Raw genomic sequence first — 17,514 nt, forward strand, 5'->3', positions numbered from 1 at the left:
ACAGATTCGAAATTCAAATGTAATATTTTTTTATAATTAAGTGTAACAGTATTTATGGCCAGACTAAGTATAGATTGTAGGTAAACTTATGTACACTGGCGATAAGCTTTCACAATTAGTGCTTGCCAATTAGCCCAGCAACAAATAGTTTATTTTGATCGTAGAGGCTACGATTTTATCGAATAGCCACACAAAATTATATGATATTACATTATTTGTTAACAAGCATATAATTGATATGTAAATAAGACGAAATTGCGATATTTATCAATGTGTCAGCAGATATTTGTATATGGTAAACAATATGAAAAAAAGTTTAAAAATAAAAAGTTCGCACCACACCGTATAAAGAGTCAACAATAGATTTTCGGATGTTATTTATAATTTGACGAATTTCAAGCTAGCATCATGAAACAAACACGTATTATGTTGCTACTACAATGCGCTCGTATTTTATTCAACCAAAAACTATAAATAAACACTATTGACACGCCTTTTTTAGTCACCATTAGTGCCACTAACTATTTTACGAATATAAAATTAAATCGATTTACAAAATTACGTAATTACAAAATACACAAGTGTCGTCGAGTATCAAATTCACTGAGATTTAAAATTATTTCTTTTCAATTGAAACGAAATTGTAATGCGCTATGTGTTACAGTAGGTGTGGTACTGAAAGATTGTGCTCTGAAAAACTGCGCGGGAGTCGGCTCGGGACGATCGGCATCGTTCTATCAATATTTTAAACGGGGCTTAACAGACAGGTCACAAAATGTGTGACCGTGTTTATGGATTGTGTACTCTTTGTACATGCATGGCCTTATTTAACAAAAGCAAATGATATACTTTTCATGCTCTTTCTACTGAAAATTTTATTGGTGAATCAAGCTCATAGGTTAGAGAATATTCGCACACATAATATTTCCTTCCGTTTAATTCCCTACAAATTTGACTTTTCCTCCTGAAAACGACACTGGTTTCACCAAAGATAAAATACATGCTTGAAAACTATAATAAAATATTTAACATATCATAAACAAAATATATATATAAATATCTGGCGATCGATATAAACAAACAATCTCATTAATCAACAGATTCAGAAAGAGATTTGTAATCTCATTCAACTGACTCGAAAATTCTACTAAATGCTAAACTCTACAACTAAGCGTTTCAATAATAACGTATGATTAAATTGCAAGTTAAACAATGAAAAGCAAAAGCGTATTTGAAAATACTTAATACGATTAATAATTTAATGGAAATCCTACATATGATTATAAAAATATAAATTTTTATCGATTTAACAGTCAAACCAAGTTATGCTATTTTGTGGGAGTCGAGCATTCTTCGGAATTGAGCCAGCTCGCACTGGGGAAGTACCACACCCCCACAGAAGACCGGCGTGAAATAGTAGCATGCTACTGCGTTTTATTCAGTGAGACAGGGAGCCGGAGATCCCTTACCTTTTCCCCACCCTTCCCAGTTCAGTGGTTCTTTCCAGTTGTCAATCCTTTCCATATCCTTTACTTTACTTTCTCATAAAAGCTGGCATAGTATTTACAGAATCACTACCTCTGCTAATATTCATGTGTGGTGGTGATTACTCACCATCAGGCAAATCGATTTCGAGGAATTTCGTTTAATGTTGCTTATAATTATATATATGTCGCAGCAGTTAATTAAACAGCGCCGTGCAATAAAGACCTGGGTCTCTAATAAAACTGCTTATTTAGTTAGTTGTACGCGGCGTACACATAAAAAAATCTAAAACCCCGTTTAACTAATAGTTAAACTCCAAACCCACGAGCGGTGGCACTCGCTCGAGCACGTGTGCGTGACGTCACACGACCGGAATAGCCTGACCCCTCGCCGCGTCGTGCGACTGGCCGCTACCTACAAGCGAAACATCTACTATCGCGCGCTTTATTTGGCTATCGCTGTTTTTGCTATCTTTAAATATGTTTCCTTAAGAAAGTTATATGAAGAATTATTCAAGACTTAACATATTTTCTCCTTTAGACAGTATAGCGACGAGCAGCTAATATTTTATGCAATGATAGTATGATGTTATCATATGCAATCAAAGTAAATATTTTACGTATAATGGGACATACGCTGTACAGCTACCATACAATTCCAAAATTAGTTGGTAAAAGTTAAAAATCAATTCAGTATGATTGAAGGTAGTCAATTGTAAGTTCCCGTGATTGTACCAGCAAACACAGAAGCGAGCAAATATTCCTTATACAAAAATAGCACTAAACACGTATGGGCTCTTATCACTGCTATCATAGCACTACTTGTTAATATATAAAATGCTTAGGTGACTGTCTGGTTGATCAATAAACGCACAGCCAATACTAGTGGACCGTTTAGGATGAAATTTGGCATTCAGATGTTCGGTGTGTGGAAGGGTGGTGTACTCAACGAAGCTTATAGTTTTGGTTACACTAATTACGTAAAAATATTTAAACAACGAAAAGACGTTTATAATTTCTTTTCACATTTTTTTCTTAAACTCTATATTTACATAGAGTAACAAAGGTTGATGGGTGGTCAGTAAGAGGTCTAATAATTCATCTAATAGGAAAAAAATGTGTTTACGAGTTTAATATGATCGTAATTAACTACAAGTTCCATAGAGCATGGTGCGCAACCGGCGAGACACCCTGAGGATTGCAGGAGATTGATCTTAGCCTACCTTAAATACCTGTTCCACATCGCGGTTCCAGTCGCTCCACATATCATAAGCAATGCTTTAAATAGTTTATGTTGTATTATTGCTAGTTATTGTTGATAATTACTCTCTAACTACTATTTCTGTCAAATTTATTGACAGAGATAGGTTATAGTGACAATCATCAAGGCTTCTTTTACCCTGATACCTCGCGTGTGACGCCGCGGGTTCCTGCTAGTCGTTTATTATAGAATGAAACTCAAATATTTCCTTTTGTGAATAAACTAGCAATACAATTGCTCACTTATCTAAATCTATGTTTATATATACTGTTAGATAGACTTGGGCAAGTGTGCCTCAGTCTGCAAGGGATTTGTATAAATATGTATATGTATACTAAATTTAAAAAGTAAAAACCCCTTCCATTGACCTACTCGCACCAAATAGACACAACAGTGGTGACTGATTCCTTTCGGTACCTGTCTAGTTCTTTTGGACTTACCTAGACTGGGTGCAAACATTTTTTGCAACTAGTTATGCCACGAAAAAAGAGATAATAAAAAATATAAAATATAAGTACAAAAAGATTGTATTTTAAAAGTAATTTCACATAACCATTAGCTACTGAGCAGTTTTGGCTGAAATATTTCATAGTGATAGATTTTGTACTGAAAGCTCTCTACTCTATTCTTATGCAATTGCATTTTATGAATTATACGAGTTATGGGTATGAAAATGAAATTTCCCATTTCTCGATAACATTATTTAAGACTTCAAACAAAATTCAGATACAAATATGGTATTTTTTATGAATGTGTATATAATTTTGATATCCAATAAAATTGTTAACATTTTCACGTCTAGTAACTGATGAGTTCAACTAATCATATTCCCTTAATTCAGAATCCTTACATACAGACTGAATGAGGCAAATATCTCGCAGAGAGCTGCAAGTGCCATCACGTAGCTAATATGCATTCGTTTCATATAATTCTGCATTTCGCGACACTCATCACACCGTAAACGTAATATGCAACGTGGGCGTTACTGTAGTAACGGTGTGAATGCGGACTTATTCACGACTAAAACTAATTTAGATCGAGCGAGATGGCAACCCTAGCAAATAACAAAATCGCACGTGCCAGAAGGAGACAGAAAGACTGCATCGCGACACCATTTGTGGCGAAACTCGCATCAATTCATCACTTTTGAAGACTTACCACGTTCATATTAAAAAATGTACCTTAAATTTTAGAGCTAAAATTCATTTTGCCATGAACGCTATGCAAAGAGTTATTTCAAGATTGACACAGCGAACAAATTTCATTTCAACCGCTAAAAGTTTAAAGTGCAATTTAAATATTGTGGGCGCAGCGGGGGTCGACTGTATTCACAATTCAGCCGGCTTATAACTTCAGCGGCGACACAGCGCTACACGCGACGACACGGAATCTATTCGTATGAAATGCTCTTAGGAAAAACGACACAGTGTCAAGTTTTCAAGCTTGTTGGAAAACTGGACGAAATACAATTTGTAATAACACGACAGGTAAAGAGGAATTCAGAGGGACGAGCATTTTAATTTGAGCTTAAATTGAACAGCAGTTGGGTGGATTATTGTTTGGAGAGCAGTGTTTGCATGATATTAATAGAATGTTGCAGAATGCGAGGGATGTAACGTCTTATTTGGTGAGAGCTAGGAGCGGGCTCGCGGTGAAGTCTGCAGATTCATCATTTGCCAATTCAGTATATTATGCTCGCTACATTACCATTTCCTGTGGTGCAACCAGAGAAATCCTTATAAGATTCAATTCTATGAAACCAATTCGTAAATAATAGGATTTTAATTTATTAAAATTAATTAAAAATAAAGGTTTGCCCAATGAACGGAAAGAAAAGCAAGCACTAAACCTGGCCATTTGTCATGTGATTTCTATATATAACTACTAGCTGCGCCCCGCGGTTTCACCCGCGTAAGTCCGTATCCCATAGGAATATCGGGATAAAAAATAGATGTTAGCCGATTCTCAGACCTACCCAATATGCTTACCAAATTTCAGAGGAATCGGTCAAGCCGTTTCGGAGGAGTATGGCAACGAAAACTGTGACACGAGAATTTTATATATATAACTATAATCCGAATTCTTATGCAGTGATAGACAGAGTTCTCATTTGATTGACTAATTAGAAAACGAGACAAAAGTTTATTGGATGTTTAAGCAGAAGGTAACTGTTACAATGGATACCTACTACTTAAAAAGTGTTACTAATACAATGGTGTAATCTTCTCGTAAATAAAAATATAAATACTTTCTTTGTGTCTAGTACCTATAGTCGAGGGTAGCTAAAATTACGCAAAGTTTTTTTTCTTTTGTAAATTTCGTTTAAATATACATAATACACATATTAGTAACTATGTACCTTATTTGAAAATTATTGCAGTCTTATTAGAAGACTCATAATAAAAGTTTTATCAGATTGTATATAAACTGAAGCAACAAATATTTTTACATTTATAATATATCTTTTTACTCTACTCATAATTTTTTTATCCTAGCGGACAGCTGGATTGTTGGTTCGCCTGAAGGTAAGCGATCACCATCGCCCATAAACATTCGCAGTGTAGTACCTCTTCGAATGAGGTGCTCGCTTTTGAGAGGCAAACGATAAGGAAAAAATTTACTAGAGGTAAAAAGGAATTTACTGGGAAAGGTGAGGAATAGGACACGAGTCAAGGGCTCCCTTACTCACCGTTCGAATCACAGTAGTAGGCTACTATTTCACGCCGGTCTCCTCTATGGGGGTGGTACTTCACCGGTACGAACTGGCCCAATTTGTACCGAAACGTGCTCGTCGCCCACACTGTTAAAAGTATCGTTTTATTATTAAAAATTTTTGGTTTTCTTTTCCTTACGCATTATTTTTTTGCTCACCCACCTCCTTTAAATATCTCATTAGTAGACTGGAAGAGATCACTACCTAGCGATAAGACCACCGTTTTTGCATGTCATTCTTGTGTTATTTCTTTATCTTCAATAAAGTATTCAATACGTAAACATCAAAATTAGTTTTGTTGCCCAAATGAGATTAAATTTAAAAAAGCATAAAAAATTGGTACATCAGTTTTAGAAAAGGGTTTTTACCAATATACGTGGTACTGATAGATTTTATAGATACAGAAATTATTTATTTAATATAACGAAATGACGATTATTAATATATTTTCAGCGCGTACTGCACCGCGAGCCGGCGCTGTACTCGCGCTCTAAATAAGGCGCGACCGAGACGAGCCGGCCAAGCGCGATCCTCGCTAATATTTAGCTTTTATCACTTTAAAACCAATGTGAATAAAATTTATTTCACATTATTTTAAAATTTTGACATTTACGTGTTTGTACTGAAAAAAGTTAAAGATTTGTACTATACAGTGTAGTAAGGACAATATTTTTATATTACATTCAATCATTCATTCAACTCTCTATCTATAATGTTCATAATTTGATAGATATTGTGTATTCCTATATTTTGTGAGAGCCCTGCCTATTATTTTAAATTTTTCAACTTTTTTTATTCTCCCAAAAAGAAACAGTACAAATTCGCAATTTATCTTGATGAAATAAAGGAGGTTCTAAAATGCAAAATCCAAAGAATTAACTTAGGCCTCACGCAGCAAACATATGTTAAGAACATAACATACATATAGCATTCTCTTAAATGTTATATATTGAAAGTAAAATATTTGTCGTACAAGATACGAGTACTAAGCAAAATTTCAGCGGGTGTACTGCACCACAAGCCGGCGCACATCGCGCGCGCTAAATAAGGCGCCGCCACCACCCACCGGCCAAGCGTGAGCCTGCAATCCGTTAACTAAATACACGGGCTAACACAATGAATTAAAAAAAACCTGTAATGTCTACACCTAGCTTGATATAGGTAAATATTAATAGAAAAAACTTTGGAAGCTAAAAATTATAATAATGATTACAAAGCATTAGGTATGAGTTATCTGCTTAATATATCACGTACATGTCTTAAATATGAATTACCAAACATTTACAAGCATACACCATGTTATGTAAGGTAGTCTCTTCTCATTTCAAAAGGTTCCGGTTGCTTTTGAAGGATAAAAACTATCTCAATATTTGTATAGAATTGAAGTCTCAAGCAAATATTGTAATAACTGACATCCTGAAGATCCTTTCAATCAGAAGTAAAGGGAGCAGGGACAACGTGAACCCAAAATTCACAACTCATCGATATGACTAATAAATCCATAGATATATATTACATAAGCGGTTTTGAACCGGTTACTATTTTATAGCATATTTTAATTTGTTCCAAATCTTTAATTCGCATTTTAAATCCTCTTTGTCCAGTTACTTTGCGTAAGCGATAACTCTACGGCGAAAGGGCTACAGTACCTAATCCGTTTTTAATTTCGTATATTTTAAATCTCAACATGTCACAAACTTAAAAAGTTTTTGACCCGTGCCCCCTTGTCACACATTTGTTGATCCCCCACCACCCTTTAACATGGGACGTAATTTTTATATGACCCCGTATCATAATTTATCTCGGTTTTAAACAGTTTTATAAACTGGTCCATGCGTTTTACTTTTGGGTGAAAACGTGACAATCATCGATCCATCAATAGACCCGGAGGCCTATGTCTATTTCTTTACCCTTCCCAGTCTATCCTATCCTTATACCCTTAAAAGCGAGCAGGAGCTACCTCTCGAAATGAACATGGGCGGTGGCGATCGCTTACCGTCAGGCCAACCGCCAGCTCAGTTACCTGTTACCACATACATACTTTGTCGTTAATTATGTTAGTAAACAGTATAAAAATGTAATTTACCAAACATTAATATCTAGTTGTTCTCTAACAGCTGTTCTATTTATCATATCAACTGCAACGTTATCGATCTAGATGCAATTTCCACAAACTGGTAAAGCGGCGTTTTTCTTTACGTGCGCCATTTAGCTACGAAAACATGTTTTCTATAGGATGAGACCAGAAGGCAATAACGAAGGGCAATTTTTGTGAAATTGACTTATATTAAAGCAAGTCAGGGCACAAAAGTTGGGTGCTCTTTAAATAGATTATGATTAGAAAAAAAAACCGATTCTAATTATTTGTATATAGCTTACATTCCAACACTCAAACCCAATGTGTTTGGTGGTTTTTCTCATGCCTTTCATAAATATATAGTTCATAATCATGTAAAGAGACATATTCAACAACAATAGGTCATATAATAGAGGAATATTCAGAACAAATCGCAGATATTAATAGCAATATAGAAAGCATATCAGTGTGTCAGTGAGGCGGCGCCCACGCGCCTCCGAGCGCGTTGACGACGCTAATTCGTCTTTCATTACTTTAACGTTTTCCACGTTAAAATATAAGTCTTGGGAGGAAAGTGACGGCTGCTAGAAATGTATTTCTTGTTATTAACGCGCTAATCTTTTGAAAAAATTAGACCGGGAACCCTGGCTCTGGCACCTGGCCTTCAATTTTTATGTACTTTCAATGAAGGAATAGTGGTGATCGGTTAGGACACATCCTTCTTCGAAAAAACTGTATTATACTTGATTAGAATAAACTTGGGTAAACTAAAATACTTATTTTTTTGAAATTTTTTTGATACCGTATGGGCGTACGATAGCGAACACCCACGTCAGAATAGATTAAATGACAGTAACTTTAATTATTATATACAGCAGTGCACGTGTCATAGACGTATGTACCTATGTATCGTTAATTAAGTATATAAAAGTAAATATTCGAAAAATGTGGCCTCGATCGTGATGGATCACCCAAAATACATAATCAAGATTACAGAATGTAACCTACTCAACCATAAAAACCATCTAACCATCTACCACGAAAGAGATAGGATAAGGGCACAGGATTTAGTCTTTAACCCGAAGCAGTCACGCCATGTCAGTTGACACATAGTGTAACCATCACTGAACCCAACTCTAATCAAATACTACAACAATAAGACGAAATGTCGGAATTAAATTCAACCCGTACCACTCGCGAGGCAAACCCCTCGTATTGTCTCAGTAAACATGAGCCACAGGACAGAGATCGTGGGAATTATAGGTTATTGGTTCATTTAAATGGGCTACTGAATTGTTTTGGAATACTCATAAATGATCATCAGCGTAACGCTACTCATTATGGATCTGATTGTGTTTACTTATTTTCGTGACGCGTCAGAAAGTCAACAGATTGCGACACGTATTAATTGCGCCATTAAAATAACCATTGTAAGCGTTAAATGTTAAAACATAATACGCGTTATGCTTGGTTTTATTTGAATTACGCGAAAAATATTCAAATACATAACATAATGCAATAATGTTCTGCGTGTAAAGAATTAAATTTTACATTGGTCTATTTAATACGCAACGTAATTAAAAGTCGGTAACAATTCTTATTAATCTTAACAGAGCGCAAAATACATTATCGAATAACTTTATCATGCCGAAAATCAATCAACCAGCTCTATATTTACATTCAATCGAAATTCCACGAATAATCGCTGACAAATGCGCGTGGGCCAGCAAATAACAAATAATGAACTAATAATATTAACACCCAATTCATTGGGAATCCTGTCAATCTGTCAGAGCGCCGTCGATAAAGCTAATAGTCCCACGGCCCATGCCTCATGCCCCAAAAGAGCAACTAGCGCCAATTAGCGGGACAAACGAAGGGACAATGATACAATGATCGATTTAGTCGAGGGATCATTTGACGGGATTAGCTGGCTACAGTTGCGGCCAACGATATTGCATTGCTGCATCGGAAACTATGTGAATTTAATCTGCACTCCATGCAGGTGATTAAAAGCTATAAATAGGCAACAGTGATTTAAATAGGTAATTTTAAAGAAAACTTGTAAGTCCTGTATTTATTATAAATGCTTAATCAATGATACATTTAATAAAGTAGTTTGTAGTCTCGGTTTCAAAAAAACCTTTTAAAAATAATCTTGTGCTAATAAATATAGAAATAGTCTTAACTAATAGAAAAAGCTTCATACAGTTTAAGATGTGCATTTAGTTTATTTATAACATTTACATAATAGAAATAAATATGACAAGTATAAAACAGTAAAATCTGTAATATTATTACATTAGATAAGATAATAATTTAACTCTCTTCAACATTAATTTAACATTTCATAATTATTGGATGAGTTTAAGAATAAATTACTACTAATACCAGTATAAGAAACATAGTTTTCACAATTAATTTATTTTCAAGTTATAATTTTAGAAGCAATAACACATTAAGTAGTGCACCAATATTCATGGTCTGCAGTGTACAGCAAGTAGTCAATTAGAGCTGCAGTGGTTGCGGCACGCGCCGGCGGCCGCACGCGACCTGCGTGGCACAGAGCGGCTGGCTGGCAGATGTGACTGGGATGTGGTTTATGCCTCCACTGTAATGACAGCTAAGAGGTTACTGAACAAGCTATGTCGTTAACACTTTCTTTCTCAAGACCATCTTCATGATGTCGTCAAATCACTATAAAAACATTACATTGGTACAAATAGGACTCTGTCAATTAATACGTTATAAATTTTAGGCAATGACAAAGATACACGTTACAATATGCGCTATAATGGAATAAAATATCAGACGAAAAAATCACACTCATATTGCTTTGAGCCCTTATTGTCTTCAAAGGTCAATAGTACACAATTACATAAACACATATCGGTTTTATCACTGATATCAGAATATCAGAATGACTTTTTCGTCTATAGCTATTTTACAAATTACAATTTCCATATATTCCAGTGTATTGAAACATTTTCTATATAAATGCTACATAGAGGATGCTATAACAGCTAGTAGCCAGCGGCTTAGTTCGCGCGGTGAACTAAAAAAAAATCGGAAATCAATTAAAATCAGAAAGAATCACTTGGAATTATTCGATAACAAAATAAAAACATTAGTTCCAGATACTACAAATAAAAGAGTAGACTTCAAATAACGTACGTTGTTACAAATAAGTCGTATCGTTGTTTGACATAACATAAAAGTACTGACGGAAGATTTTAGATACTGTCGCATCTGCGTTACTGCATCCACTCGTCAATGACACCGTTCATCTCGTTACATTTAATTTGTCCGCCTATTTGTCCCTCCGGATGCGATGTGCCGACACATTTATTTTATTTCCAATTGTGACCAACTAATTTGATATTATTAGACAGGCTTTAAACAAACCGTAAAAAGATATTACTAGCGATAATATGAGTTTCAGCTACCTACACATCTAAACAAGTCTCTGTGCAGCGCAAACGTAAATACAAAAGTTTTATCAGCCCTACAAATTAGTTAGATAAAAGATAAAAGAAAAAAGAGAAAAGAGTCCTCTGCAAATGTCCATGGCGATGGTCGCGCTTACCATCTGCTGCTTTGCCGACAATGTTATTAAAAAATAAGGTTTCGTCTATCGACAAATATGGGTTTATTAAATAGTTAAAGACGATATAATTGTCCGTTATAGAAAAATAGAGAAGTAATAACTCATAAACTGCAATGCTAACGACCTTCGCCGCCACGATATCCAACAGTCAAACCTAAAAGATTATAAGATTTCATTTGCTGATGTTTATGAAAAGTATACAATAAATTTCCTTTTTCAAACCACGTAACGAGTCAGAGATTCTTAATTGATTATATAATATATATTTAATATATTATATAATTATTATATTTAATCGAACTTTACCACGTAAATACAAAATATCTTTAATACCTATATCTTACTCACATTGATTATAAGTAACAATTAAATTGCATTTAATAAAATCTCTTAAGTCTAAATGGACAATAAGATTAGATATATTAAGATTATTATGTAAACTAAATTTCCGAGTTACGTCGCTGCGACTGCAGCTGTTGTGTTCAGGGTTATAACAGTTGTATTTTTATTTCTTTCAAGATTACAAGATAGTGAAATAATTCGTTGAGATAACAATTATCTCACAAGATGCAATTAACATACTATTATATTGAGCATTATGTTATTAAATGAAGTATTATTAAATATTATACTAGCTGCACGCCCCGGCTCCGCCCGGGTAGCCATTTATCGAAATTTAAATAATATAAACTATCCTATCTTTTTATAGCCGTGGTGGCTCAGTGATGAGAACCTCGGATTTCAAATACGATAAGTCGGGGTTCGAGACCGGGCAAATAAATTGATTTTTCAATTTATCTGCACATTTGGATAACTTCACCGCTGCTGAAAACGGTGAAGAAAGACATCGTGAGGTAACCGGCATGTCCAAGAATCAAAAGTTTGACGTGGATTATGAACCCTCATAGGAGGCCTGTACCCCAGCAGTGGGAACATATATGGGCTGATGACGATGATGATAGTCCTATCTTTTAAGTTGGGTCAAACTGCACATGGTGCGCAAATTTGATGAAAATCGGTTGAGAAGTTTAGGAGTCCATCGCGGACAAACAACGTGACACGTAATTTATATATAATAAGATTATATCGCCTAGTAGTAATTAAATTTATCGAATTGCTAATAAATGAAAATTGCATGCATTGGACGCATTGCTCTAATTGGCTTAAAAGGTGGTTTATTATGAATAATTAAATGTTACTTTAATATATGGAGATATATTTTATTTCTTATTAAACAAGTGGAGGAGACTGTTATGTTTTCCTTTTCTTCACCCTTACTAGTCCATTCATTCCTTCCAGTCGTAAATCCTTTCTTTATCCCTTTCCCCTTGACAGCAGGCAGCGCTTTCGCAGGCACTAACTCTGCAAATGTTCATGAGCGGTGGAGAACGCTTACCATCAGGCGAACCACCAGCTCAATCGGCCCCTTATGACAAACAAATGATTTGCTTACCTGCCACTTTAAACGTACTATTTAGCTGTTTCATATTTTACAGATTATGTCAATAATAGAAAACAAATGTATACGGAATAAGCCTGTCCGTTATCCCCTTTAAATACGTAAATCGGGGGATGCATGAAATAGTCTGTATTTCGATAGTGTAGTAATAATATTTGGATCGGATTCTATTAGAGTAGCAAAAGCCATGATAATTGTTTTATTATATGTTATAATAGTTTTTCCTAAATTATTAGTTACTTATAATAGAACAATTTTAATCTATTTTTATTACTATGTGTTAATAAACAAATGTCCGGATATTTTTGTACATAATTGGATTAATACAATTTGGTGGTCTGGTGGTGCAAATGCATTTTGTTACCACAATTAAACTGTATACCTTAATTAAAACACAATCTCCATTTTTTCAAGGTAGGTAAGGTCGCAGATAGAGAAAAGAAATGCTTGTATTTTATTATTCAAGCGTTTAATCGATTTATTTATACAAGAACACTTAGAGACGATAAAAACCGATGTACACGCATGAAACCCTTGCAGCAAACAGTACGGTATTTTTAACCAAAAATCACGTAATACCATGAACCACCTGTCTCTAAATATAACCGGCCAATGCACTCTGCACTTGCAACTGACGTCTACCACGCAACAGCGATTCAGTCAAAGAGCGTATACATTGCTGTATTAACAAAGATGTGTAGAATGGTACTTTAAGAAAATTGGCAATGTATGTTTCATTCTGATAAATTATCATGAATATTACATGTATAATATTTACTGAAAGCGTGAAAACATTTTATAATGAATGAACAAGATTAAGCCATTTTCTTTGCTTGCCTGATCTATATTGAAAAAAAATGTACAACAGGAAACCGTTAATTAAATGTTATATTGTTCCAGAATGTACATGAATTTAAAACATACCGAGATAAGATTTCTCGTAGTATTAATTCATTCCCCTCATTGGTACTAAATTAGCACTAGAATCAAATAATTATGCTATGATCCTTCTTTCATATTTTTCAATGTGTATTGTATAAGTTATTTATGTCTTATTATTATCTATTTTTTCGAAATAATTGAGATGAAAGTTATTTTACATATTTATTTATTGGTTTAGGTAAATTACATTACTTGAGATGATCCCTAAAGAAAAAAGTAAGCTCGTTTGCTATGCTTTCTCAAAATAACAGTAATTAAACTACTGGATTTAAAACAATATATCACTACTTTATCGCGTATTCATAATTTTTATTTTTAATTCATTATTCATATTTTAATCACACTAAACTTAGTCCATTGAAATGATGAAAATTAGTCAGTAATCTAAAAATATTTGTATAACTAGCTGCGTCCCGCGGTTTCACCCGTGTAAGTCTGTATCCCGTAGGAATATAGGGATAAAAAGTTTCCTATGTGTTATTCCAGTTGTCCAGCTATCTACGTACCAAATTTCACCGTTTTTGTGTGAAAGAGTAACAAACATACACATACACATACATACATTATCACAAACTCTCGAATTTTAATATCAGTAGGACAAAAGATAAAGATAAGTAATTTCATAATTACTAGGTTGATTAAAAGTATCAAAATATAAAAGCAAAGATTTCAAACTGTTTTAATTTTTTTATAATCAAATACTCGTAATTAAAAACCCAAAAAAATTATTATCAATTTAATGATACACATCTTATTAACAAGTGATTAGTTTCATTTTCTATTGTTTACTTACAAAAATTGTCCCAGTAGAATGGCTGCATATTCCATGTTCCTGTGAGATCAAATGTCAAATACAAATATTTTTATTAATTATTAGCATTATTTTGATTGTTCAGACTGCAATAATTTGTTATCCTCCTGTAGTTTAATGTAGAGCTATTGAATAGTATTATGAAACAAAACAACAATCAAATCAAAACAGATTATCACTTCTTACATCACGAACACAAAGTATTAAGTCATTGAAATGGTTTGTGTACAATCTAGACCAAGTTTTGAATCGAATCAATATGATTTTAAATACTCTTATATAAATAATCTGAGGACCATATACTTTTAGTTGTATGAGATACAAAACTAAATCTAGTAATATATACACTAAAGAATTCATGTATCTAATGCATGGAATTCCCATTCCATTAGATACATTTAAAAAAAAGAAAACCTGCCTGTTTCAAATCCAAAGTTCACAACCAATTTTGATATATATAATGAAATATTTGCGTAATTTTCTTGAGTTATCTTCCAATAAATAACATGCACTGTTTCCTTCTTAACAATTTTTGAATTATGTTAACAATTAAAATGAAATGAGCAAATTAAGCAAAATCGCTTTATTACCTGCCATTTCGAAAATAAAAATATTTAAATTTGAAATTCAATCTAAAACTACTTACATTCTAGTGTAGTCAAGTAGCTAAATACACCTTTACCTTTTAATGAAGACCCGTTCTAAGAATCAAACCTATTGAGGTAGACGCCTGAACCTTTAAATTGAATATATAAACACATAATGTTATACCTACCAATACTTAATAACAATATTCACATGATATTTACGCTTTTATGAAGTCACAGAAGCAATTATTTGCTTGTCTATAAAAATATCAAGAATAAAATATTGAACTTCTCGTTGTGTAAAATGAGAAATTAAAAAAATAACCTTTAATCTTTATCGTATAATTAATATTAAAATGTATGCAAAAACGAAAATGAAAAATTTCATGATAAATATCGATATAATTTAAATAGTGTAGCTTTACTTATTTTCGTTCAGTGATGAGAATAAATGCTTGTAAAAAAAACAAAAATCAAATAAGAAACGATGGTTTTTCAACTATGGTATTAATTGTATTTCAGTTGTATTTATAGGATATGTATTTAATTAATTTTTAAATGTAAATGAAAAATTAAAAATATATACCTACATTTTGAACTATATGTTTGTACAAGAAGAAATACATTTCGGTTATATTGAACGTTTTACATACATATTATAAAATAAAGTTTTGCTAAAGCTATTATTTAATGGCTATTATTTTTTTTTTTATTTCGATTCAAGTAGAATAATTTAAATAAATATTTGTATTATTGAAATTGTTATCAAGCAAAGCAATAAAGTAATAATATTAAATTGTATAGTTTTATCGGTCAAACAGACGAGGGCGGCCATCGCCTGAAATGGCTCAGGGCGGGCGGGAACACGGCGCGCCCGTTAAGGTTTTGTAAAATTTTACATACTTAACGACGTTTTTATACTTCTCCGATTAGTATTATATACCTGAATACCTGAAAATATATATAATATAATGTCAATTAAGTTAAAATGTTAGTAAAATGCGGCGCGAGGTTGGGCGAGTGTGGGCTGCGCGCGCGCCTTGTATGGAGCGCGGCGTGGCGGACGCACAAACTATATAAACCCAACGCGCCGCTCTCCGCCGCACTCGCAGTCTCGCTGCCGTAGAGTCAACTTCCAGCGCGTCCCACAACACAAACACAAACCTCAAAATGTGCGACGACGATGTTGCTGCGCTCGTAGTCGACAATGGCTCCGGCATGTGCAAGGCCGGTTTCGCCGGCGACGACGCGCCCCGCGCCGTCTTCCCGTCCATCGTAGGTCGCCCCCGTCACCAGGGTGTGATGGTCGGTATGGGCCAGAAAGACTCGTACGTGGGTGACGAGGCCCAGAGCAAGAGAGGTATCCTCACCTTGAAGTACCCCATCGAGCACGGTATCATCACCAACTGGGATGACATGGAGAAGATCTGGCACCACACCTTCTACAACGAGCTGCGCGTCGCCCCCGAGGAGCACCCAGTCCTCCTGACTGAGGCTCCCCTCAACCCTAAGGCCAACAGGGAAAAGATGACCCAGATCATGTTTGAGACCTTCAACTCCCCGGCTATGTACGTCGCCATCCAGGCTGTACTCTCCCTGTACGCCTCCGGTCGTACCACCGGTATCGTCTTGGACTCTGGTGATGGTGTCTCCCACACCGTGCCCATCTACGAAGGTTACGCTCTGCCCCACGCCATCCTCCGTCTGGACTTGGCTGGTCGCGACTTGACCGACTACCTCATGAAGATCCTCACCGAGAGGGGTTACTCTTTCACCACCACCGCTGAGAGGGAAATCGTCCGTGACATCAAGGAGAAGCTCTGCTATGTCGCCCTCGACTTCGAGCAGGAAATGGCCACCGCTGCCGCCTCCACCTCCCTCGAGAAGTCGTACGAGCTTCCCGACGGTCAGGTCATCACCATCGGTAACGAGAGATTCCGTTGCCCGGAGGCTCTCTTCCAGCCTTCCTTCTTGGGTATGGAATCATGCGGTATCCACGAGACCGTGTACAACTCCATCATGAAGTGCGACGTCGACATCCGTAAGGACCTGTACGCCAACACCGTCATGTCCGGTGGTACCACCATGTACCCCGGTATCGCCGACAGGATGCAAAAGGAAATCACCGCCCTTGCGCCCTCCACCATCAAGATCAAGATCATCGCTCCCCCTGAAAGGAAGTACTCCGTATGGATCGGAGGATCCATCCTGGCTTCCCTGTCCACCTTCCAACAGATGTGGATCTCCAAGGAGGAGTACGACGAGTCCGGCCCCGGCATCGTCCACCGCAAGTGCTTCTAAGTGTCTCGCTGCGCCCGCGCTCCCCGCGCCTGCCGCGTGAGCGCCTGCTGTGTGTTGTGGTGCTCTGGAATGAGTTTCGGAACGCAAGCATTTTGTACGTTGTACGTAGTGATACCTGACAGAACTGAACATCTAATATAACGCCATCTATTGTGTAATGTAATTTATTGTAAAATTTATATAAATTTAATTTTCTTTTTTATTTTTATTATACACGGGATCGTTATGGATCTCACGCCAAAATGTAATTAATAAATAAACGGTTAATTTAT

At 35.4% G+C, this 17,514-nt stretch overlaps 1 protein-coding gene across 1 annotated transcript; it reads left to right on the forward strand.

Annotated features, from left to right (window-relative positions):
- The first annotated feature begins 16,032 nt into the window (after positions 1-16,032).
- LOC119836832 (actin, muscle) lies at positions 16,033-17,514 on the forward strand. The gene has a single exon (XM_038362309.1). It carries the CDS (start codon positions 16,112-16,114, stop codon positions 17,240-17,242), a length of 1,131 nt encoding a protein of 376 aa, XP_038218237.1. The 5' UTR covers positions 16,033-16,111; the 3' UTR covers positions 17,243-17,514.

This window comes from Zerene cesonia, chromosome 25 (genome assembly GCF_012273895.1).
Source record: "Zerene cesonia ecotype Mississippi chromosome 25, Zerene_cesonia_1.1, whole genome shotgun sequence".
In the NCBI taxonomy this organism is placed as follows: domain Eukaryota; kingdom Metazoa; phylum Arthropoda; class Insecta; order Lepidoptera; family Pieridae; genus Zerene; species Zerene cesonia.